The sequence below is a fragment of the Vitis riparia genome, chromosome 16 (genome assembly GCF_004353265.1).
Source record: "Vitis riparia cultivar Riparia Gloire de Montpellier isolate 1030 chromosome 16, EGFV_Vit.rip_1.0, whole genome shotgun sequence".
NCBI lineage: Eukaryota > Viridiplantae > Streptophyta > Magnoliopsida > Vitales > Vitaceae > Vitis > Vitis riparia.
Window position 1 is genome coordinate 19,787,042 of NC_048446.1, and position 24,643 is coordinate 19,811,684.

The 24,643-nt window shown below is 33.5% G+C and overlaps 3 protein-coding genes across 3 annotated transcripts; 1 reads left to right on the forward strand and 2 right to left on the reverse strand.

Annotated features, from left to right (window-relative positions):
* Positions 1-2,697: 2,697 nt before the first annotated feature.
* Positions 2,698-12,099, forward strand: LOC117934115 (WD repeat-containing protein 91 homolog). Its single transcript, XM_034855732.1, has 16 exons — positions 2,698-2,841; positions 4,374-4,768; positions 4,849-4,971; positions 5,734-5,875; positions 5,965-6,284; positions 7,558-7,616; positions 7,936-8,030; positions 8,601-8,703; positions 8,813-8,907; positions 8,982-9,044; positions 9,600-9,675; positions 9,774-9,882; positions 10,155-10,267; positions 10,414-10,472; positions 11,298-11,406; positions 11,708-12,099. Exons 2-16 carry the CDS (start codon positions 4,378-4,380, stop codon positions 11,840-11,842), a joined length of 1,992 nt encoding a protein of 663 aa, XP_034711623.1. The 5' UTR covers positions 2,698-2,841; positions 4,374-4,377; the 3' UTR covers positions 11,843-12,099.
* A 371-nt stretch (positions 12,100-12,470) lies between these two features.
* On the reverse strand, positions 12,471-15,763 carry LOC117933041 (receptor-like protein EIX2). Its single transcript, XM_034854392.1, has one exon. The coding sequence runs from the start codon at positions 15,680-15,682 to the stop codon at positions 12,683-12,685; it is 3,000 nt and encodes a 999-aa protein (XP_034710283.1). The 5' UTR covers positions 15,683-15,763; the 3' UTR covers positions 12,471-12,682.
* Positions 15,764-20,109: 4,346 nt separating this feature from the next.
* Positions 20,110-23,020, reverse strand: LOC117933390 (receptor-like protein EIX1). Its single transcript, XM_034854755.1, has 3 exons — positions 21,302-23,020; positions 21,175-21,249; positions 20,110-20,178 (listed from the first exon to the last, which is right to left on the reverse strand). The coding sequence occupies exons 1-3, from the start codon at positions 23,018-23,020 to the stop codon at positions 20,110-20,112; spliced, it is 1,863 nt and encodes a 620-aa protein (XP_034710646.1).
* Between the last annotated feature and the right edge of the window lie 1,623 nt (positions 23,021-24,643).

The window sequence follows — 24,643 nt, forward strand, 5'->3', positions numbered from 1 at the left end:
TTAAATCGAGAAAATTATTAATTCACGAATTGAAGAAGTGTGATGATGTTATTTACTTAAAATGATGTAGTTATAAATTTCTAATATATTTAAAATACTTTTCTCATTTTTTATTTTTATAACCATCTTCTTCTTCTTCTTTTCTCAAACTTTTTTTTTTTTTGCCGCACAATTTTTAGGAAGAAAAAATATATTTTAAGGTTTATTCTTTATGTAAATTTGGACAAAAACTTATTGCAAAAAAATAGTTGAAAAAGAATTATGATGAATTTGGAAATGTTTTAGAAGTGAGATGTTCAAAGAAATGAATAATAATAATAATAATTTGTACATATATTTTCTTAAATCATATTTTTCTAATAGAAAATAGAAAAAAATGTATAATTAAAATTAGTTATAAACTTGATAGAAAAGAGTTAAAATAAATGAAATAAGTTTCAAGTACATATAAAAATAATTTATTGATTATAAATATATTTTTTTAAATTTTTTTCACATTTTTTCTATTTTTCAATTATGTTTGGTTTTTGAAAAATATCAAAGAAAAAAAATTTCTCATATTTGGTTTACAACAAAATATACCAACAAAAAAAAAAAAATTATATATGGTTAAAATTAGTTTAAAACTCATGTATTTCCAAATTATTTAATTTTTAATAAGAACCAAAAAATAAGTTAAATGAATTTGAATGAATGCATCAAAATAATTTATTAATTTTAAATTTTTTTTTTTTTTATTTTCTTTCTATCATTTTTTCTTAAAATTTTTCTTACCAAACATAACCTTAATTTTTTTTTCTTTTTATTAGTATTTTTCTAAAACCAAACAAAACATAATAAAATGAAAAAAAAATTTACTATTTATTATTTTTTAAATAGAACCAAGAAAATGATGTATGAATCATCTTTAAATTGATTATTTTTTTAACCTTAAATAAGGTTTAATAATAGAATACAAACAATAAAAATTAATAATAATAATATATTATTATTATGAAAGTTAGCCTCATTCTCTTTAGTAGGCCCGTTTAATTTTTAAAAATATTTTTCAAAATTCATTTTCAAACATACAAAATAATATATCATTTGATTTTGTAAAATTATTGAGTACTCATGAATCATTCTAAAAAAGAAAAATTGATATCACTAATTTCATAAAAGAAAGTTCTTAAAATAATTATTTTTACAATGATGGCTATATTTGTAATATTGAGTTAGGTGGTATATTATTTTCATTAAAATATAAGAACAAAGAGAAGATGAGAAACAATACTTTTGTTAGGTGAGGTGACCCATGAAAGACTAGTGTGTGAAGTTAGGCCATGCTCAAAGTTAGGTGAATGGGTTTCCCAAGTCAAGGAAAAAAAAATATCACGAAAAATAAAAAATAAATTTGAAGTTAATAAATTAAATTATTTGAAAATATATAAATTTTTATTAAATTTAATTATATTCATTTTTTTCATAATAAAATAAAGTCACATTTTTTTTGAATAATTTTTTACTTTTTTTTTTTTTTGTATTTTTCCTAAAGCAAAATATACCGTAACACTTTTTTTTATAGGCGTGTGGCCCTTGCTCCTAGTCCAAAATTTCATCATATAATCTTGGACCCCCCATTTAATTATTTTGATGAATAATTATTTAACTTTTTTAATAATTATGATGATTTGAAAGATGTATTCACAATCTATACGAACTAATAAGTTGATAAATGATGGTTTGTATGATTGATTTAATTAAATCAATCTATAGTAATTAAATCATTCATTAATTTTCAAATTCAATATTATTCCCATCTATAGTAAATGATTTTTTTAATTTAGGAAAATAATGATTTTTTTTTTGTTCATGTTTGGTTTATGTGTTTGATTTTACAATTGAAAGGATGAAAAAAAAATATAAAAAAAAATGATTTTTTTATCTTTGATTTTACTATATAAAATATAAAAGAAAGTGAAATTATGTTTGATTTTTGGAAAATTTGAGAGAAAATGTAAAAAAAACAAAACAAATTAGGACTAAAGGTTGAAGAATAGAAAAAATGAAGAAAAATAAAAAATAAATTTAAAGTCAATAAATTAATTTTATTTGTTATTTTAAATTTATTTTATTTATTTTAATTAATCAATATAAAAATTAAATAATTTAAAAATGAATAAGTTTTTAACTTAGTTTTAATTATATTTACTTTTTTTTTTAAATATTTTCCATAAAACAACTAAATATAGAAAAGTAATTTTTCTTTAACATTTTTTTTCCTTAATAATTTTTAGAACCAAATGTAACCTAAATATGATTAATATAAGTATGAAACTCAACAAAATTTTAAATTATTTATTCTTTATTTTAAAGAGTTAAAATATTCCTGTTATTTTTTCTTTCGTATTTTCTTTTTCTCAAATTTTCTTTCAAATTTTTTAAGAAACAAATATAATTAGGCTTTTTTTTAATAAATCCACGAACATGGTAAGTATCGTGATAAAATGAATAAATCAAAGTATAACCTCATTTTATTTTATTAAATTTTAATTAATGATATTATAACATGAAAAATTTAATTCCACAAAAAAAGGAAGTTACCATTTTATTTCTGCATGATTAAAGTTAGCGTGGCAAAAGTACACGTGGAGTCATTCAATTGGTTAACAACTACAATTGCAAGATGACATCATAGTTGCGTCGTGGGGCATTACAACTTCGCAATCACGGAAGCGCGCACGCTAGCAGCGCATTTTAGCTAGAAAGCTCAGGGTTCCGGCTTTGAGCGCCAAGCTTCATCTTCTTCACCGAAGAATCCCTCCGGTTCGTACGTGTACGGTTCCTCTGCAGTTCTCCGAGGTATCTCTACAATTCATACTGCTCTCCTCTCATATCTGATTGCTCCTCACCCACATATATCCCTAAAATTTCAATTCCATCAAACTCTAGATCTGTTTACAGTTACTACCCGAATTCCAAACCCTAGAGTTTCATTTCAATCCGTACAATGCTTTCTACTTAATAGCGATCCAGATAAACTTTACTTGAATAAAATTTATTATTCGTCTCAATAACCCAGTTAGGGTTTGGTTTGGGTTCGAGCACTGCTCTAAGGATCTTGGACATGGGATAAGAATTGCATAATTGAGCTTTGATTGCAAAATTGAAATCTGGTTTTGCACTCAAATCTCGGGATTTTGTTATACTTGAGAGCAATTGCATTTTGGTGCTTTGTTATTGGGCAACAAATTTTACCATAGTAATGCATTGTTGTGGTAGTGTGAGGATAATGTGAACAGGATCGAATTGAAAATAAATAGAAGCTAGAAAGTATGTTTTGAAATTATGCAACTCAGTTGGGCGTCAAATCATATGAATGATGTTGGGTCTTAGAAGCATGATCTTTAGAACTTCTGCTGTACATTTCTAGGTGCTTGTATTGGTTCATATACCTTCTTCACAATGCTCTATGAGATTAGAGATTAGAATTAGTCTCTTTAGATCTTCTCTTAAATGAATTTGGGTGTTTTCGTGGAAACCCCATTACTCTATTAGGCTCAATAAACTTAGCACAATGACGCACTTTCCACAATACCCAATGCTTTGCATCCTACTTGTAATTAGAATTGGGCTCAGAAAAGCATCATTTACAATTACTTCCTTAAAATTTATGGTTCATAGACACTTGAATGCATTTTATTGTTGAAGTATGGTATGAATTATGTTCATATTTGTGGTACATCCTTGTTGTTGTTGTTCTGTTGGTTGTTGCTGTAAAACTTATATAAAATCAGTGAAAATTTCAGACTTTTGATTTTTTTTGTTATATAGTTTACTTTTTTGCTTGTTTCTCCTTCTATAGCTTTGTACTTTTGGTAACTCTACTATGTTTAAGAAGGCCATATTATTAAGAGTCTCTAAATGCAATTTTGCTTCTATTATTAGTTACTAAGGCTACTAGTAATTGCATAAATAAGTTGTTATATTCTATGCAAACACATAGTTGTTCCACATTCAAATGGTATATCTGAAAAAATTGAACTTATATTTAGTAGTGCCTTCAGGAGCTCCATATCAAGGCACCTCCAGATTTGTGCATCCCATGTTTATGGTAATATTGGTAGTTATTTGCTTGTAACTAAGTGATATTCTGATGTAACCAAGGGGTTCTAGGGTTTGATCCCTGGTGTGTGGTTGATTTCATCGATTGGTTAGGCTGTTGGTGAGGGGAGGGTTTTGTTTTTTTTTCTTTTTTCTTGCAGCGTACTTGTATAATTCATGTGTACTTTGTGTCACCTTTCATGACATTTCAATCTAATGCACTTTTACCTGTCAAAAAATAAAATAAAAATCTCTTTTTACAAAATCTGAAGGTTTACCTCTATTTGTAGGGTGATGGAGAAAATGCAGTATGCTGAGGAACTTGTGAGGGAGTTTCTTGTCTTTAGAGGGTTTACAAATACACTGCAAGCTTTTGAGGGAGAGTTATGTACTGATATTGGTAAAGGTTTTCAAGTGGATAAGATATTAGATTTAATTTTCTCAGTGTACATTCCCAAGTTTCAGGCAGAAAAATTAGTTTGTCTGCTGAGCTTTTTTAAGCAGTGCTTTTCTTCATCATCTGAGACTGTACTTATTGCTACACTATCGAAATTAGAGGTGTCTATTCTACGCTACTATATTGTCCATGCCATACAATCAGGAAGAACAGAAAGGGTTATAGAGTTTTTTGGAATGAATGGCAATGACCTGCTGCAAAGAGGACAGGACTGGACTCCATGGTTTGGTGGGTGTCTCCCTCCCAGATCTGTTTATTTTGTTTTCTTAAACACTTCCTCTATTCACATCTTCAAATTCTCCATGCAGCTGTTCCATATCTAAAGAACCCAAGCTTGGATCCCCAGTTTCGGATTTATTTCTCAAGGGAGTGGTTGGAAGCTTTGCGCCTCTCAGTCAGGAATTTCTTAAGTGAAATATTTAATGGTACTCATATCCTTCAAAATGGCTATTGTTCTACTTTTAGCTATTATTTAATAGCTCTAATATTTAGTTCTTTGTTGTCATTTGTCACTTGAGCAGTTATGTTTCAAATGCAATAACCAATAAACATTAAAAATGATTTTTGTTATTGCATCAGTTGAGATTAATCTGATTTTTTTATTAATTAAGTCATTCCATCAGAAAAATAGAGATACCGCTTCAGTTTCATGGTTATTGATTTTTTTCTTTAACCTTAAAATGGTCCTGGTAAATGTAATAGGTGGAGGTTATTGTCTCAGTAATCTTTTTTATTTTTAATATTTTTCCAAATATTTTTTTTGGCTCTTCACGTTTACTCTTTTAAATTCGAAAGGAGAATAGTTTATCTAAGTAGTTCAACAATTATGGTCAAGAATATTTTCCTTGCACCAGTTTGTATGTCATAAATTTGTTAGTTCATGGGTTTTATTCAAGATTTTTTTTTTCTTTTCATTTTTTTCTGGCAACATCTAAAGGAGTATATTGTTAAAGCTGACATGCATGACGGGCGACCATCAGGATCAAAGTCTTCATCTCATATCAATTAACTTCACCGGGGGGGGGGGGGGGGGGGTTGGGAATCCCTTGTAGTTTTATATCTTTATGATTTGCTTTCTCCAATTATTTTAGATGACAACATATAGTTGGATGGCTTGCTTTTTTATTTTCTTTCTTGCAATAATTAATATTGTTACTGAATTTACACCAAAGAGGTGTCCTTAACTTATCCACGCATCCCTGCTCTGTTAAAGATTTGTTCTGAAAAGAATACAGTGAACCGTCTCAAAAAAGACATCAAGCAACTTAATCTTAAGTTGTCTCAACTTCAGGCATTATTGGAGGAAAAAGAGGCTCAGCTATTCCAGTCAAGGAGGTAAGGATATTCTATATTGAACCTTCTCTAAACTATAGTGGTTCTTTGCTGCATTGTTTTGAAGAAGTTAACATGATATTGTTCCACAGTTATGCTCCATCTACAATAGAAGAAAGCATGGGTGGAACGAACAGCTCAACATATTCAGCACCTGGGACTCTTCTTAGTGGCTTGCATCAGGGAAGTATTCTTCCCTCAAGATTTCCTCATGAAACTTGTGCTGCTACAAATCAACATCTGGGTGAAAGAGAGTTGGCTCAGGAATTGGATGACACAGGGGTGGCCAAGATTTTATCAGAGATGAGTCCATCTAACTCTGATTGTGGTTCAAGTTCATTAGTGCATCTTCATCTTGGAGATGCTGGAGCAAGTAATATGCTTGAGATGTCCCAAGATGACTTTTGTACTGGTAGGTAATTTCTCTTTCATGAATAAATGATAAAGAAGTAGTCAGTCTGTTCATTATCCCCTTAACCCACTAAAGGGGGAATATTCTACAAAAACAAGAAGTAAAGGTAATCTTCATCTAGGAAAATGTTGGTGACAAACTGACAAAGGATGGGTCTTGTAAGCTAATTGTAGGCTTTGTAGGAAAACTAAGGCTTTAAAAGTGTATTACAGGGAATCTTAAGATTCCATTAAAGAAAAAAAAAACACTTTATGTTACATAAGTATCAAAATTAAATAGAATCCTACCATTGAGAAACATATAGAGAGATTAAATCTGACCTTTCAAGCATATAAAATCTTTTGGGTCTCCCAGATAAATTGTTAATACAAGTTAAAAGTACAGCATCCATTTACATCTGAAGTAAAATTTTCATTTGCAAGTTCCAAGCTCGTATTAGCAGATTAGGGTTTAAATCCTTCCATCTTCATTCTTCACTTGTCACAAAGTCCTGAAATAAAATTATTGTTGATTTACTGTTTGATATCTACTGGCTAGGGAGTGGTTACTTGCAACTAGTCAGCTCTAGAAGATACAAAGTCCTGGTTATCTCACATGCCAGAACAACCAGCATACAACTAGTTTTGACTAGTTTTCTTGTCATGCTCCCTGATCCATAAGCCTATATGTTTATGCTAAAAATGAAAAACAGAAATATTTTCTTCCACCTAAAAAATCATCAATTCCCAACTATTTGAAGTTGCCTGACAAATTCATTTTCATCATTTTACTCTATCTAGGATTTTATCCCTCGTACAAGCAAATACCCTAGAAGGATCATAGGATGAAACCCTTGAGGCTTGGCTGAAGTGGCAAGGGTTTGGTATGGGGACAGGGTAGTTCCAGGTTCAAGTCCTAGCATTGACCCAAAAAATGGAAAAAGTTATCTATAAAAAATGAAAATGAAATATCATAGGGCAAAGGGGGGAAGTCTTAATTATTTTTTTTCAAACAATACATAATGATTTTGTAGTTTTGGCCCTACAATCCAACTTCTAATTTTAATGTTATCTTAAAGGTCATCATGATCCTGTTTGGATTTTTATGGATTGCATTTGAGATTCCAGCATCCTTGTTTTTCACCAAGGATCTGACTTTGATCTGCTGAAACATCGATGTGTTTTTCCTGTCACAAATAGCTAGGATAAGCAGCCTCTAATTGATACTGAGCTAGATGCAGTTCTTAGAGTAAAGGAAAGAGTTGTTTAAGTAATTTTTGAATGTATGGTGGCAGAAAATGGCAGAGAAATGGAAGGAGAAGAGGAATTCCCAGAAGTTAAAGTGGATTTCCAGGTAAAATTGCTTGTAAGAACTTATTTGAATTCTGGTTGTTTGCTCTGGCTTCTCTTGAGTTTGGGTTGTTTGAATGTTTGTTTGAAGTACTCTATCCTTTTTTTGGTCAGATTCTGTGTTTTTGAAATGATGGGTTATCCTCTTTGACTTGACCAATTCATATTAATGAATTACTACTGAAAAAGGGAAAAAAAAAATCAGTAAATCCATTTTGTTGATTCTTAAATGTGAGAGTACTATATTTTGGCTTTCTTTGTTTTTATATTTCTAGTTTATTCTTTATTGAAGTCATTTAATTCCTAATGACCGTGGTTTGTAGGAAACATTCTTGGGCCACACAAGTCCAATCAGCCGTTGCCGTTTTTCTGTATCTGGAGACAATATTGCCAGCGCTTCAGTGGATGGCACAGTCAGGTATTTACTGTGTAATTTGATAACATATTGAGATTACAAAGAGATAAAATGTCATGACCTGATAAATGTTTGGGATCACCTCAATGAGAGACATTTTGGCAGCCTGGGCCCCCTCAGTTTCATGGGAGCCTGGTCTCTTACTATGTGCATATACATGTTGCTTTAAAAGCTCCAACTGTATGTCTAACTGTTTTGCCACATCGTTATGTCCCTGGCCCAGTAATAATTTTGGTTCCTTGAAGTTTAACATCTTTATGCCCCTGGGGCACAGTAATAATCTTGGTTCCATGGAATTTAACTTTTGGTCAATAATACTTCTCTGGATCAGTTCCATTTTTTTGTTTGTGTGTGTGTGTGTTTCCCATTTAAACTTACATGGCTTTCATGGGTGGGTTAGTTCTTAAATGTGGTTCATGCTTTGACTACATCAAATCCTGAGGTGGCAGTGGTTAGGCTGCCAACTAGGTTAATGTGTATGCTAGCGGAGGCTAGACAAACTGCCTTTTGTCTTGATTATGCTTGATTTTCCAATTCATAATAGCCTTTTGTCCTTGATTTCTTTAAACAAAGGATTTGGACATATGATTCTTCAACCCCAACATCTAGAAATGCAACCATCTATTGTGGGGCCGAGATCATGTCGCTTGAATGGGAGTGTAAATCTGATCGTTTGGTACGTTATTAGCATTTTTCTTGGTTTTATATTTGGTTTTATGTAGGGATGATTCTTTGGTTATTTGAGATAAGAAATTCATTTTTAAGTGTCGTCAATCTTCTTGAAGCTTCTTATAGGCACTGCTGATGGAGGCATTAAAGCTTGGAATGTTGATGCAAAGAGAGTTGTTTGTGATCTTAACACTACTGAAGCATTTCCAAGGTTATTATTCACAAATTTTGATTTGTGATTCTCTTATTCCTTGTGCTTGCTCTTACATATTTTCTATACTGCAGTGTGTTGGATCTGAAATGCAGCCCTGTGGAGCCAATATTTGTTTCTGCAGCAGCATCCAGAGGGTACTTTCTTCTTAATCTTACATATCTTCTGAAGATATCTGAATTCTAATTATCTGTTTGAGTGAGCAAGACTCTTTCTCCTGTAATAATGTTTTGACCAGATCGACGTATGATTTTCAATTGATAAGGTTTTACTCTGGATATGATAGATGTAGTTTCTGTAAATGAGTTTGACAAGCTGCCTGGGATTTCTACTACCATAGTGCTGTCGGAATTATTGATGTCTCATCTTGGTTCCCCAATCGTTAATTGTCACTAGATACAATTAGTTTAGTAGCTATTAAATATAAGAGACTTGATTGTAGGCAATATGCTAATTTAATGGTAAATCTATATATATTTTTTTGAAGGAGAATCGTACTTTTAATGAGTAATCATTGGAATAGATTTAGTCACAGTATTTCTGTGAGCAAAAAATGCTTAGATGTGTTTAGATAGGACATTGTTCCCTATCTTAAACATAGTTATCTGTATTTATGTATTAATGTTTTTTTCTTTCTTATATTATTAAGATAAATTTTTTAGACCTAATTTTGATCTTATTTTATGTTTTAGGCAAGGGCGAAATTATTTTGATAAATTTGGTTTCGCTTCTTTGACTGTTTGGAACATGAAGACTTGGAAGGCCGTGGTATGTGCTTATTTATGTCAATGCTTCATGTGTTGACAAAGTTAGTTTATTTCTTATGATATTCATTTAGCCTAAAGGATTTTTCAACTTCAATGAAGACAGTTCTTCCTCTTGGTGAAGATCCACCAGCAATTACTTCTCTATGCTTTAACCACAATGGGAAAATTTTAGCTGCTGCTGCCACTGATGGAATGATTCACATGTTTGGTATCCTTTTAATAGTGTATGTTCATCTTGGGTTGATATTATTTAAGTGCTAATGATTCATTATGAGTAGGAAACTCCCTGATTTTTTATATGTGATCTGCCCTTTCTTTTTTTTTTCTTTTTCTGAAAACGATCTCACTGAATATGCCTTTTCTCTTTTAAGAGCAACTTTGTTCTCTAGATAGGCAAGTTCCTCAATTATGTACAGGGGAATGTGCATGCATTGCTTGCACAAGCATATCTACTAAGCTATATACCTTAACTATCCAAAGATATGTCTGCTGGACTACAAATTACTGGTTGGCCTGCTCATGACTCTGCTATAAGCTCTCTACTTTTTGGTCCTGATGAAACAAGCATTTATAGTTTGGGGTCTGATGGAAAGGTAAAGTACCTTTAGTGCTATATTTGTCTTGTTACTTTGATCCTTTGAATTTCAGATAACCACATTTTTCTATCAGCTCCCTCTTGTTGTTCTTATGTTAACATCATTTATAGAGATCCTCCTCTCATGATAAGTTGTGTGTTCAGATATTGGAATGGAGCTTGCACAACCAAGGTCAAATTCTTTGGTCAAGAAATTGTAGCAGGTACTTTAAGTTCTTGACCCCTCTGCCTTAACATGGGCTTTGATGCTTGGCCACTTGAGATTATTTTGGAATCAAACAGTTCAGCTAGTATAATAGTCTTGAAATTCCATACAAGTCAATACTGAAGAAGGAAAGTCCATGAAAGTCTATCATTAATTTTTGGACAATGACTAAATAGTTGTTTTGCTGTGTGAATATAGTGGTATCATTCCACCTAATAAACTGGAGGTTTGTGGAATTTTTGAATTGCAACAATGTTTTATTCCATATGGAATGATTTTTCTCAATCATTATCTTTTTACAGCCTTATTTACTGCATTGAAAACGAATTCCCTAAAGGTGGGGATTTGTTTTTAGAGTCTAGAATGTTGAGGTTTGGTCACTGAAAATTTCAAAACAAATTTGTGGAAATTATGGTCCCTTAATTTTTAAAGATGGAAACTCATTAGTGGTTTTGGAGGGTTGAAGTTCAGTCATTCAGAATTAAAATGCATTTGTGGAAATCAAGGAAATTTATGAAAGTAAAAGGGGAAGGATCAAAGTTTCAATTAAACTGACACTAGGCTTTGTAGCTTCAGTTTCTGGGTATTTTGAGCTCCTCAAATTACTTCATGAAGACTTATGAAAGCTTAAAATCATGGAAATAAATATTTGTCCGTGTTTACTTTGAAACAATGAGTGCCTTTGGTACACAGCATACTGCTGCCCCAGAACAAATCATTTCATTCCAAAAGAACGTTAGATAAGTATGGTTAGACATTTTATATTAGCATATTCCTTTCCCAAAGAAAAAACCATGGCAAATAGTCTGTTTTTATTCTGCAGGTTCTGCAACATTGAGAGCTCAAGACACTATAGGCATGAAATGTCATTAGATGCTAATGGGAGGAGATTATTGGTAACATCTGGTTCAGTAAGAGCACCCATATATCAGGTATGTCCATTTAAGTCTCTTCTTTCTCTCTCTCCCTTTCCCCCTCTCTCCGGATATGGTTAAGCTAGTCAGTTGGCTCAACACAGCTTTATACATCAAATGCTGTACTGTGTTGCTTGTTGAAAAGGCAGGAGAGGTTTATTATTACTTTCGACTTCCTTCTTACCTTACCTGCTTTCCACTTCCTGAGCTAGAGATAAACTAAGCTAAATCCTTGTTGAGAGGCTCATAGGGGAGCTTAAAACAAGAGATAGCTGAGAATTCTCCCCCGGATCCCTCACATATTACTCATCTATTTCAGGTTCGAGGTCATACTAGTGGGTGGAGAACATTGCCTCATACTGCAGCTATAACAACTGTAGACTGGCACCCGACATTGCCCATCCTTGTGACTGGTTCAGCTGATCACTCTGTTCGTGTCACATCTATATTATAAATTTTGCTTGTTCTCTCTCTCTGGCTCATATTTTTTCATTTTTTGTTAGTTGGAGGTCATGGAGTGAAGCTTGCTCCATTTCCAGTGTGATGGTTTGACCAAAAATTTCATACCAGTATCCTCCCTAGTAGGTTGTGTCTAAAGGGAGCTTCTTATGATGTTGTAATTTATTCAAATGATCTGTATCATGACTTCCCAATTCTTTGATATGATAGTCCCTCTCTAAATATAGTTTCTCACATTTGCTTTCGGATTCAGTGATCCCTTTGAATATTTCAATTTTTTCAGTTATCTTCCAGTTCAATTTATGAACATGAACCTGTACTTGATTATGGCAATACAACAGCGCATTCTTAGGGCTTCAAATGGAGCAGTTGATTCTGGTCATGGTTTGATGCCCAACTGTTCCAGTCCTCCATCCTATTTTAACCTTAGGCCAGAAGCAACTGGTTAAAGAGGAGGGTTGATTTATGGGCTTTCCAGTGGATTTCCTACCTTATGCCACCCATTTCTAACCTTATCTCTGAAAATATTGTCCTTGTCATTGGGTTGCTATTTTGAATGTTCTTAAGCTTTGAAACACCTACAGAAGACATAATCTGAGCATAGACAATATTGGATCTATGTGGAAACAGAACATACTAAATGGAATGAAACATTGAAGGTGAAAATACTTGGATAAAAGGTTTTACACAAACAAAAGAGACAGGTGATTCTTAGAAATACACAATAGTCAATGGAATGGATGCCTAGTGCTTTCAAGCTTGCAACATTCCTATGCTAAACACTCAAATAATCAACATACCTGACAGGAAGTTAGCCTTGATGATTCTTCCGGGATTAGAAAAACCAATCTTTTATTTTGTTCAAGAACCGAAAATAGGCCTCTGACCATGACCTTTTGAGTACTAAAGTGCCCCAAACTCCCCAGAATCCTACAAGAAATCCAAGAGCAATGCTAACATAGAACCATGGATCAAACTCATCGTCTTGAAGGTCATCTTCATTGCCGTCTGAGGTGGGAGAAGTTTGTGCTGTCTCATCTTCTTGACACTTTGTCTTCAGCGGTGACCCACTCAGTTCAGGATTTCCCATGTATGAAGAAGCCTCAAATCCCTGTAACTGGGTACCTGATGGAATTTGACCTGATAAGTTGTTACTTGACAAGTCCAGGACGCTGAGTCGATCTATTTGAGAAAGACTACTAGGAATTTTGCCATCAAGCTGGTTTCTAGACAAATCAAGAACATCTAATGATTTTAATTGACCAATCATTGAAGGGATTGGTCCATTCAAATGGTTCCTTGATAAGTTCAACGAAATCAATTCCATGAGCTCGGTTATTTCTTTAGGGATCTCTCCACTTAATTTGTTGGATGAAAGATCAATGCTCCTCACTAGTCCAAGAATATTTTTGAACTCAAACTCACCTCCTTTCCAAGGAATCAATGCACTATCAACATATCTGGCTATGGTATCAAAGCTACCACTGATAGAAGCCCATCGAGGAGTGATTCCTAACTTGTTACGACCTCTAGGAACAATTAATAAGGCAAGATAATCATGGGCAATGACTGAATATATCCTTTTCTGAGCCATGGCAGTAAAATTGTTGAGGCACCTTGGTATGGTACCTGATATATTGTTTCGGGAAAAGTCCAATATTTGAAGCTCTTTCAGTAGGCATATATCTGAAGGTATGCTTCCATGAAATTCATTTGATCTAAGGCTGAGAACAACCAAGTCTGATAGCCTTTCTCCTATCCATGTTGGTATTTCTCCAGAGAATCTATTTTTCCCCATGTCAACAAGTCTTAGTTTTGTACAATTCATCAAAGACGAAGGTAATTCTCCAAGGAAACCGTTGTTGTGCAGGTGCAATGTTTGAAGCGCAACTAAGGAGCCCAACGAGTAAGGAAGTTTCCCTGAGAAATTGTTGTTTGCCAAGTTGAGAATTTGCAATTGGTCTCGCCATTGTTGCCAACAATCAGGAAGAGCTCCTGATAGTAGGTTATCTGAGAGGTCTAGATAGCTCAAAGCCCCATCAACTATTGTACATAACAACGAAATAGACCCTGAAAACAAATTCTTGGAGAGACTCAAAACTCGAACGCCTGAAGGAAGACTTGGTATTGGACCCTCAAAGCGGTTCAAACTCAAATCTATCACAGCAGCAGTTTCCATTCTTAAACTTGTCACTCTGCCCCTGATCTGATTGTTGGCTATTCTTAGCTTAATCAACTTGGAAGTTAGATTCCAAAACCAGCTGGGGATGACATCTGAAATGGAGGAGTTGGAGATATCAAGGCTGAACAAATCCTTTTGTGTTTGAAGCCAACCAGGAAAATTTGGCCCCATTTTGCAGGACAATAAGCCTAAATATCCAACTTGAAATGGGGGTGTCCATTCAGGGCTCAATTCCAGAGCCAAAGAGTTGGATGACAAATCCAACCAGTACAGTTTAGAGAGACTAGAGAGGTGAGCTTCAGTGATGTTACCATGCAAGGAATTACCCGAAATTTCGAGAACTTCAAGCTGAGATAGCTGCCCAATATGTTCAGGAAAAGTCCCGTTTAATCTGTTGTGGTCGATATATAAATGCCCCAACACTGAAAATCCGGTAAAATCAGGAAATGACCCTGTGAATTGGTTCCAACTTAATACCAAAACCTCCAGTGTGTCCTTGCTGCAGCTCAATGAGTTCTGGACAAACTCAGGAAGCTGTGCGGTGAGACTGTTGGAAAGCAACATTACCATTTGTAAAGAACACAGGTTCTTAAAAGACTTAGGAATGCCCCCTTCAAGTTGGTTCAGGGAGAGATCGAGATACGAAAGAGAAGTCATGTTCCCAAAAGTGTCTGGAATGGAACCATGCAGATGATTGACAGAGAAGTCAAGATGAACAAGGCTGGTGCTAGTCAAGGATTGTGGAATCTCACCTTCAAGTTGATTGAAGAAGAGATCGAGATATTCCAGAGACACCATTTCCCCAAAAGTATCTGGAATCAGACCCTGTATCTGATTAAATGAGAGGTCGAGATGAACCAGGCTGCTACTCACATTGAACAACCATGGGTATACCGAGGAAGTGAGAAAATTCCAAGAGAGATCAAGAACCACAAGAGATTTAGAAGAATTAGTATAGGATAGAGCTGATGGAGTGATGATCTGAGGAAGAGCAGAGTCATGCAAGAGCAAATCAGTAAGAGAAGGAAGTCTATTGATTACATGTTCCCAGTAGATGGCTTTGTCAAGGTTCAGGCCACTCAAATCAAGGTGCCTTAAAGACGAAAGGCGAGAAAGCCACTCGAGGGTTTCAGAACTCATACCATAATTACGACTAAGATCAAGAAAATGCAAGTTGGAAAGATTTCCAAGGTGACTAGGAATCATTCCAGCTAAATGAGCCTCAGAGAGATTAAGGTATCTCAATTTGCTGAAGAGGCCAATGAATTCAGGTACATAACTTCCTTGAAAATCATTGAGGCTGAGGTCCAAATGATTCAAGTGTTGCAGTTCAAGCAGTGAAGAACTGATCCTACCTCTCAGAGACTGGTACTCGTAAACCATATCAGTTGGCAGGGCATGGAGATCTAGCATGATCACATGGCTGGTTCTGTTGCTACACTGGACTCCTCTCCATTTGCAGCAATCTCTTCTATCTTCTTCATTCCCCCATGAAGAGAGGATTCCAAAATCATCAACAAGCCCTTGTTTGAAATCAAGAAGAGCTTGTCTTTCCTTCTCTACGCACCCGGATCCAAGGCCAGGTTTGCTACATAGTAAAAGCAAAGTAAAGATGATGAAGTGTTGGAAGGACCCTTGAGCCATCTTCAACATGAAGCTGACAGCAGAGCCAAATAAAGAGGAGGATTTCTTCTGAATTCTCAGAAGAAGACCAAGCTATGACAGTCATATAATAATTGGATCCATCGTTTAATAAGTCTGCCTTCGTAGCTCTTGGCCAGTACAGTACAACATTGGCTCATATTAGTTCATTTCTGTTAAACTCCATGTGGGGGATTTTAGAAAAAATTAGAGTAATTTTAAAAAACATGTATTAAAATATCATACTTCATAAATTATCTTCGAATTTTTTGAGACTTTTTATAAAGTTAATTAGAAGTTCTCTTCTGTTCAAATACAGTACAAATTGTTTTTTAAAAAAACGATTTTCTATTGAATTTTTTGAAAATAGCATAAATTTGAAAATAATTTTAAAAATATCATATTTTAATAAATATTTTTTTAAAATTACTTTATTATTATTTTTTAAAAAATCTCCCGTGTGGGGTTTCATGTATGGTAAGTGTCAATTATATTTGAACCTTATTTTGCTGACCCTTTTCCAATCATATTTATGGTCGTTGTTGGCCACATTTATTGTTGCTGCAAGAGCTACCTAAATATCTAAGTTGGCAACAGGTTTGGCTGGTGTAATTTTCATATGTGAGAAAGTGTGAGTGGATGTGTTCAATTAGATTAACCACCTGTGCTTTTTAGTAATGTTGATGCTAGGGAGATTATGAACAAGAAACCAAGGAAAGAATTAAGAATTATATTTACCTATGGTAAAGAGCTGATAGGAAGTTAAGAAAGAGTACTATAGGATAGTAAGAACAAGAACTATTTCTGGCTTATAAAAATTAATTTCTTTTAGCTAATTTCCTTCACTAAAATTCGATTTTATGTAATATTATTAAGTTAGTTTACCATATATGTTTATCATATTTACCATTTAAATTAATTTATAAAATTAATGTTGAGTTATTAAGAGTTCGGTTAGTAGCTAGGAAGCACTTTTAGACTAAAAAATGTTTTTTTTTTTTAAATTAGGGATTTAACAAAATTTAGGAAATAGTATGAAAAATCTTAAAAATCATTTATAGTGTTTTCTGAAAAAATATTTGATAAGTGATTTTCTTAAAAATACTTTTGAAGAAAATATTTTCACTAAAAACACTTCGATTAAAACACTTCTAAATGTGATCTAAGAGTTTGTTTGGTAGTAATTATAGGAAGCGTTTCTAGTATTTTTAATATTTAAAAAGTTTTATCATTTAAGTCTTAAAAATGATAAAACGTTTCTTAGAATTATTGTCAAACACACTTTAAAATTTTATTGTGAAGTGATTTTATTAAAATATATTTTAATTTGTCATCCTCTTGTTTGCAATATTTTTGTTAAAGACACTTTTAAAGATGGTTAAATATAAATGGAATTTTTTTTTCCAGAGAAATGTTAAATAACAAAATAAATTTCTTAAAGGATCACCTATTATGCATGTGATTATCTAATTTTTTAAAAAATTATCAAATACATAATTTTTGTTAAAGAAAAAGAAAAACACTTCAACCACTCTTAAGATCGATCACTTTGGGACTTACTAGTAAATTTGTGAGAAGTCACCTTAGAAGAACATGACACCTCAGTCTTACGAATAATAATTCATCTTTAAAAGTCTTCAAATTAATCTTCGTTTTCAAATTAGTAGGTTACATAAAAGACAGGACGTTGATATCTAAGACTCTCAAGTATGAACACTAAGAGGTAACATGCCTTCCATCTTTCCACACCATTCTTTTTAATCCTAGTATGGTCAATGGATTGAGACATTGGGAAAAAAAAAAAAAAAAAGGACCAAGAAGGGATTGCAACAACTTAAGCTATTCCAATAAATAATATCTAGGACTATTAATTTTGACCTAGCCAAATGGAGTTAGGTGGCATCATTATGATAAAAGCCCCCACCAATAACAAATGTTCAATGGTCTTTTCATAGACAAGAGAAGAGAAGATGCTAAAAAAAAAAATAGAGCCTATTTGATAATATTTTGGAATCTTGGTACTTTCAAACTTCCCTCTTAAGACTTTATATAAAAAAAAATGTAAATTTTAAAATATAAAAATAATATGTTTTCCGAACAAATTCTCAAAAGATTATCTCATATTAAAAGTTCGCAAAATATATTCTTTAGTTTTAAAGAATAGAAAATTCCTTTTTGTTCTAAAGAACATAAAATCATTTTCAAATTAGTTTTGTATAGTTCTATGGAACTAAATTTTTTAAAACTTTGTATTATTCATTATATCGACCCTCCCTCCTTTATACCTGATAAATAAAAAAAAGATAATATTTTAGAGATTTCCCTAATTCTACATTAATAAACCAAAAGATAAGACTTAAAGAGATGATAAGTATTAAAGAGATAGTTATATTGATATGAAAGTGTCTTATTTATCTTTAGATATATAAAAAATATTAATACAAATAAGACATTTTTACACCAATATAAATATCGATCTCTTTAATAATTGTCATCTCTTGAACGCTTATCTTTTAGTTTATTAACATAGAATATGACTTGATTATGACTATTGTTTGAGTTTCTCCTTATATATCATTGCAAGATTAAGGTGCCATCAAGGATGCCAAACTCTTGATATATTAGACATTGCAAAATCCGAATAGAATGTGATATATTACAAGTACTATTAAGTTGCCCAAACTCATGAACAATAGTAAAAAACTTATCAACTTTCATGGAGCCCATGGTCTATATCTTTATGTGCAACCACTCATATATTCAAACCATGCATAGTGTAACTTGATTAAATGAAATAGTCATAATGATATTATTTAGAAAATAAACGTTCAATTCGACAAAAGTATGTAAATAAACATTACTTTTATTAGTAAATGTAAACTATTTCAAAATAACTTTTTTTAGTTTGTCGGACTAACTCTAACTATAAGCTTATATCAGAGTATAGAATTGCGCATGTCAACGGAGCTAGTTCAATTGAATGAGTTTAAGAGGAAGTTATGCATGGTAGGGTTGACAGAGACAAAGGACTAGGAGATTGAGAAAGAGAACTAGGGTTGATAATGACTTGACTTAAGACTATTTTAAGTACATAGGCTTGATAAAGGTGTAGACATAGGATCTAGCTAAATCATACAATTATTATCATATAGTAATGTGATCTCAACAATTTGCTTTAGTAATTATGGAGAAGACACAACTATGACTTGATCATTACAACTATTGTCTGATTTATTCCTTATATTCTTTATTCTGAATATAGAGAAAGAAACCATGGAAACAAGAGAAGGAAAAGAAAGAATAACAAGAAAATTCTTAAGATGACTTTCTTTAATGAGCTCTTGAAGTACATAAATGATTAGAAGAGGGATTAGAAACAACAAGAGAAGTAGAAGAATTGATGATATGGGAAATATAAGGAAGGAAGATCTCATCAATTTCACAACAGGTTAAGTATAACTCAATCTTAGATGCATTTTACTAGTGGATGACTCAAGTCCAACAGAAGCAGTGCAACACATTTTGCTCCTCACTATTTGCAACAATGTTTTCATTGTTTCTTCATAAGCCTATAAGAAGAGGATTCTAAAATTGCTGACCAGGCTCCAAAACTACTTCCAAGAATTATAACTTGGCTTTCAGTTAAAGCACAACAGAGCCAATAAGTTCTGAAAGAAAACTAACATTCCCAATGAATTACAGGTATAAATCAAACAAAAGCACTACATAATAAAACATAAACCAAGAAACTTAAGCTACAGTACTGATCATCAAATAACACAAAGCTTAATACATGCTAGAGTAAATTATAAGCTAAGAAGTTGAATGGACATATCTTGTTGAATTCAAGCACACAACTGTTCCATAATAATTCACCCAATACTCCCCAACAGATGCTACCTACTGCCATTGGAAGGAAAGCAGCCTGGAGTCCTGAAAGACAAGGGTAAAATGATATTCATCAATTAAAAAAGCAAAGTTGGAGTCACTGCTCTTGGTTTTTAGACAGAACATTTGATATGTTGCACAGAGCAACATCTTGAAAGTTGTTATGATATTTCAAGAGAAGTGAAGCCAGTGAAGTTGAATAACAGCAAATGAAAAAACTGTAAGAAGAAAGAGAATAACCAAAAAAAAAAAACAAAAAACTAAACGTTTGACTATGATCCCCATTGCAGAAAATTAATTTATGGTGAAGCTGATTAGGGATTGATTGTTTTTTTTTTTTTTCAACCACTGGTCTTTGATAATAAGTTAGGGAAGGTTAAGTGTTAATTAGATCAAAGGGATCTTTCTCAATCATTAGCTTTCCCTGACAATATCTTGTCTTAATTAAAAATCAGATAGATAGACAAAAAGGAGAGAGAGAGAGAGAGAGAGAGGAGAGAGATGTTACCATTTATTTTATGGAGTCCTCATTAGTCAATTTTTTGGTTTTTTCAAGGATATGAAGTTGGCATTTCTCCATGAGCTGTTGAGGAGTAAAGTGCCACAGACTCCCCAAAATCCTACAATGAATCCAAGAGCAACCCCAATATAAAACCATAACTCATTTGCCTCTTTTGGAACATGGCCTTCATTGGCAGGGGAATGTTCCCCTCTTTCATCTTCTAGACATTTTTTCAAAAGGGGTGGTCCACAAAGTTTGGGATTTCCCTCGTATGTCGAAGAATTGAAGCTTTGTAGTTGTGTCCCACTTGGAATTTTACCCCAAAAGTCATTGTGTGATAGGTCTAATACACTGAGGCGCTCTATTTGAGATAGATTGGGAGGAATTTTACCAAAAAGTCGATTCCAAGACAAATCAAGAACATCCATTGCTTTCAATTGACCAATTGTAGGAGGGATTAATCCAGTCAAAAAATTTCTTGACAAGTTCAATGAAATCAAATCTAAAAGATTTGTTACTTCTCTAGGAATTTCTCCACTTAGTTCATTGCTTGAAAGATCAATACTCTTTAAAAGTCCAAGAGTTTTCTCATACTCAAGTTCTCTTCCTTTCCATTGAACCATTTGCTTATCAACATAAGAGCTTGGACGAGACAACGGTTTAAAGTATGGAATTGTGTAATTGTAAGTGATGACCAAACTCCCTTGTTGAACCATGGCCGTGAAATTATTGAAACATCTTGGTATCATACCTGAGATATTATTGTTGGAGAGGTCCAATATTTGAATTTTTTTCAGTTGACACAGATCCATAGGTATGCTTCCATAAAATTCATTGAATCGTAAATTAAGAACAACCAAATTTGGGAGACTTCTTCCTATCCAAGATGGTATGTTTCCACACAGTTTATTCCTTCCTAAATCAATTACCCTCAACTTTGTGCAATTCTTCAAAGACAAAGGCAATTCTCCGGTTAACTTGTTGTTTCTTAAATGCAATGATTCAATTGCTTCTAAGGAGCCAATCGAATCTTGAATTTTCCCAGAGAAATTGTTATTTTCTAAATTAAGAACTACTAATCCTTCCCATTGTGCCCAACAGTTGGGTAGCTCACCTGACAGCAGATTATTCGAGAGGTCAAGATAGGCCGAAGCTCCACGACTAACCACACACAACGAAGAAATTGATCCTGAAAACATGTTCTTAGAGAGATCCAACCATCCAGCATAAAAAATAAATACTGGTATGGAACCCTCGAAGTAGTTTGAACTCATATCCATTTGAGGGAAACGAGAAAATTCTATTGATGCATTCGGCACAACACCAGTGATCTGATTGTTGGAAATATTTAACCGATTCAAATTGGAAGTGAAATTCCAAAACCAATTGGGGATGACATCCGAAATTCCAGAACCTGAGATATCAAGCCAACCAACACCTTTCTGAGTTCTAAGCCAGCCTGGAAAACGTGGTCCCAGTTTGCAAGAGGCTAAAAATATATGAGTGAGTTGAAATTGGGGAACCCAGTCTGAGCTCAAATTCAAAGTCAACAGGGAGTTGAAAGATAAGTCCAAACGTTGCAATTTGGAGAGACTGAAGAGGTGGGCCTCAGAGACAGTGCCTTGCAATGAATTTGAAGGAATTTTCAAAAATTCAAGTTGAGCTAGCTGTGCTATGCTTTCAGGTAAAGCCCCATTTAGTTGGTTATGTCCAAGATGCAACCTTGTCAACGATGAAAACCCAATCAAATCAGGGAGTGATCCAATGAATTGGTTATGAGATAAATCCAAAATTTCCAATGTGTCATTTGCACAAGCCAACAAGTTTTTTACAAGCACTCCAGCAAGATTGTTTCGATGCAACTTCAGTATCTGTAAATTACATAAATTGTTGAAGGATTTTGGAATCTCACCTTCAAGTTGATTCCTAGTGAGGTTGACAGTTCTAAGAGAGGTCATGTTCCCAAAAGTGTCTGGAATTGAACCTTGTAACTGATTATTAGAGAGGTCAAGAAAAACAAGGCTGCTACTAAAAGATTTCGGAATCTCAGCTTTAAGTTGGTTCCAAGAGAGATCAAGGTATTCAAGAGAAACCATGTTCCCAAAAGCATCAGGAGGTGAAGCCTGCAGATGATTATAGGAGAGGTCAATATGAACAAGGCTGCTATTGAAGTTGAACAACCATGGGTATATCGAAGTACTGAGCTGATTACAAGAGAGATCAAGGACGGCAAGAGACATTGAAGAAGTAACAAGGGAAAGAGATGGAGTGGTGGGGGAAGGGAGATCGCAAGATTTTAAGAGCAAGTCGATGAGAGAAGGAAGTTTATTAATTGCATCTGCCCATCGGATGGCTTTACTAAGGTTAAGATGATTCAGGCCAAGGTGTGTTAAAGAAGAAAGGCGAGAAAGCCAGTCGAGATTTTCAGAACTCATATTAGAATTACCGCTGAGATCAAGAAAATTCAAGTTTGAAAGATTTCCAAGTTGATGGGGAAGAGGTCCAGCTAAATGAGTAGAAGAGAGATCGAGGTATCTCATTTTGGTGAGGGAACCAATAAATTCAGGCATAGACCTCCCTTCAAAATCGTTGCCACTAAGGTCCAAATGGTTTAACTGCTGCAGTTCAAGCAATGAAGGACTAATCTTACCTCTTAAATGCCGGAACTCATCTTTGTATTCATAGGCACTGAGATCAAGCGAGGTTATGTGACCGGTTTGGCTGCTACACTGGACTCCTCTCCATTTGCAACAATCTCTTTTGTTCTTTTCACTCCTCCATGAAGAAAGAATTCCAAAATCATCAGCAATGTCTTCTTTAAACTTAAGGAGAGCTTGTCTCTCCCTCTCTATGCACCCAACTTTAGCATCACCAACCTGAATACAGGATCCAAGGTCGGGTTTGGAACATAGTAAAAGCACAATAAACCCAAGAAGTGGTTGAACGGACCTTCCAACCATGTCTAACATGAAGCAACAAAACTTCCAAATAACTGAGAATTTGCAAGTTTCTGTTTGGAATTCTTAATACACCGAGCACTGACCTATATAATATTCTCAATTCATGTTCTCTGGCTTATGCAATGGGGGGTATATGATGATGGTATCAATGGAATTTTCATATGGATATACCTTATAGAAGTAATCGTTGAAATAATTTTTTAAGCATATCTTGGAGCAACTTTCAGAGACTCGAGCGTGGATGGAGATATTGAGCTGAAGAAAAACAAAATAAGAATAGGACATCTTAGGAGCAATTTCCCATGTTAGACGAGAGATAAAGTTTAAAATAACAATGCCGTCCAGAGAATTTTGTCATTTGAAAAATTTGCAGGTTACCAATGGAGGTAACATTATGAAGTTTTAAGCTGGCTAGATTTAGTATTTTTACATGCCTCTCAATAAGATATAAAACACGAAAACTACGAAACATAAGTACAGTGATTAACAAATAAAACAAGAAACTTAACGCATGCTAAAACAATTATGTGATAAGAAATTTTGTTGTCGTGCTGATGTCCTATTACAAACATTCCCAACTCTCCCCAACATAAACTATTGACTAATGATTCACAGGAAAGTAGGTTGAAGCCCTACACCACAATGGTGAAACAACATTTATCAATCTGCAAAAATATATTCGATTTGTTGTATGAAAAGAAAATGACTGTTTTCAAACGAGGGAAGTTCTAGCATGTTCCTTGGAGCGATCAAAGAGTGAGAGAACTGTTACTGCTTTGCTTTCTAGACTCCTATGCATATTAATTGTTGCAGTCCCGTGAATTCGTGCAATCTTTTATTTTCCAAGAACTGGAGATAAACATATCTCCATGAATCATTGAGCAGCAAAGAGACATGAGAATCTTTTCTAATGAATCTAAGAGCAATACTAATAGTCAATTGAATTTGGTCTTCACTATGATCGGGGTGGGAATCTTCTGATCTTGTTTCATCTCTTTTAACAACTTTTTAGAAGGGGCCATAAAGCTCAGTGTTTCCTTCACATAAGAATTGAAGCTTTATAGTTGAGTATCCAATGGTATTTTACCAAGCAACTAATTTGAAAATAAATTAGTTGTGCATTTATTTATTTTAATTGATATTATGAAAATTTAGAAAAGTAAAAAAAGAATTTTAATTTTTTGAAATATTTATATATGTTTTTAACTTTTAATTTTAATAATAAATTATTATTTATTATATGATGCTATATATCATAGTTGAACCAATGACCCCGTCAATGACCCATGACATAATTTTTTTTTTTTTTAATCCAATATCTTGTCCGATTATGAATACATTAGAACATGGAAAACACAATTGTATGGAGTTCTTGATATATTGAAAGCCCTAAAGATGCTCTTATGCTATTTTTGCCATGATCATAACTCAAATAGTAAAAACAAAGTCAAAGTTTTAATGCTCAATTAGGCCAAGTGTTTTGTTGACTAGGGTCTATTGAAGTAAGTTTAGGGCCTTAATAATGGAAGTTAAGATTAGGGCTCTAGTTTTATTTTATTTTATTTTATTTTTAACAAATTCTTTAGATAACCAAATGGATATGATATATGATTAATCCAACCC

Bases quoted from the DNA above. Each gene is read 5' to 3' on its own strand.
- LOC117934115 (XM_034855732.1), top strand. From the start codon at position 4,378: ATGGAGAAAATGCAGTATGCTGAGGAACTTGTGAGGGAGTTTCTTGTC. The intron at 5,876-5,964 runs GTAAGGATATTC...ATTGTTCCACAG, and splicing joins CAGCTATTCCAGTCAAGGAG to TTATGCTCCATCTACAATAG. The intron at 7,617-7,935 runs GTAAAATTGCTT...CGTGGTTTGTAG, and splicing joins AAGTTAAAGTGGATTTCCAG to GAAACATTCTTGGGCCACAC.
- LOC117933041 (XM_034854392.1), bottom strand. From the start codon at position 15,682: ATGTTGAAGATGGCTCAAGGGTCCTTCCAACACTTCATCATCTTTACT.
- LOC117933390 (XM_034854755.1), bottom strand. From the start codon at position 23,020: ATGGTTGGAAGGTCCGTTCAACCACTTCTTGGGTTTATTGTGCTTTTA. The intron at 21,250-21,301 runs GTATTTATTTTT...ACATGTTTTCAG, and splicing joins ACTTCGAGGGTTCCATACCA to GATCAATTTCTTCGTTGTGT. The intron at 20,179-21,174 runs GTGAGCTACCCA...GATTCATTGTAG, and splicing joins CTCGAATAATCTGCTGTCAG to GATTTTGGGGAGTCTGTGGC.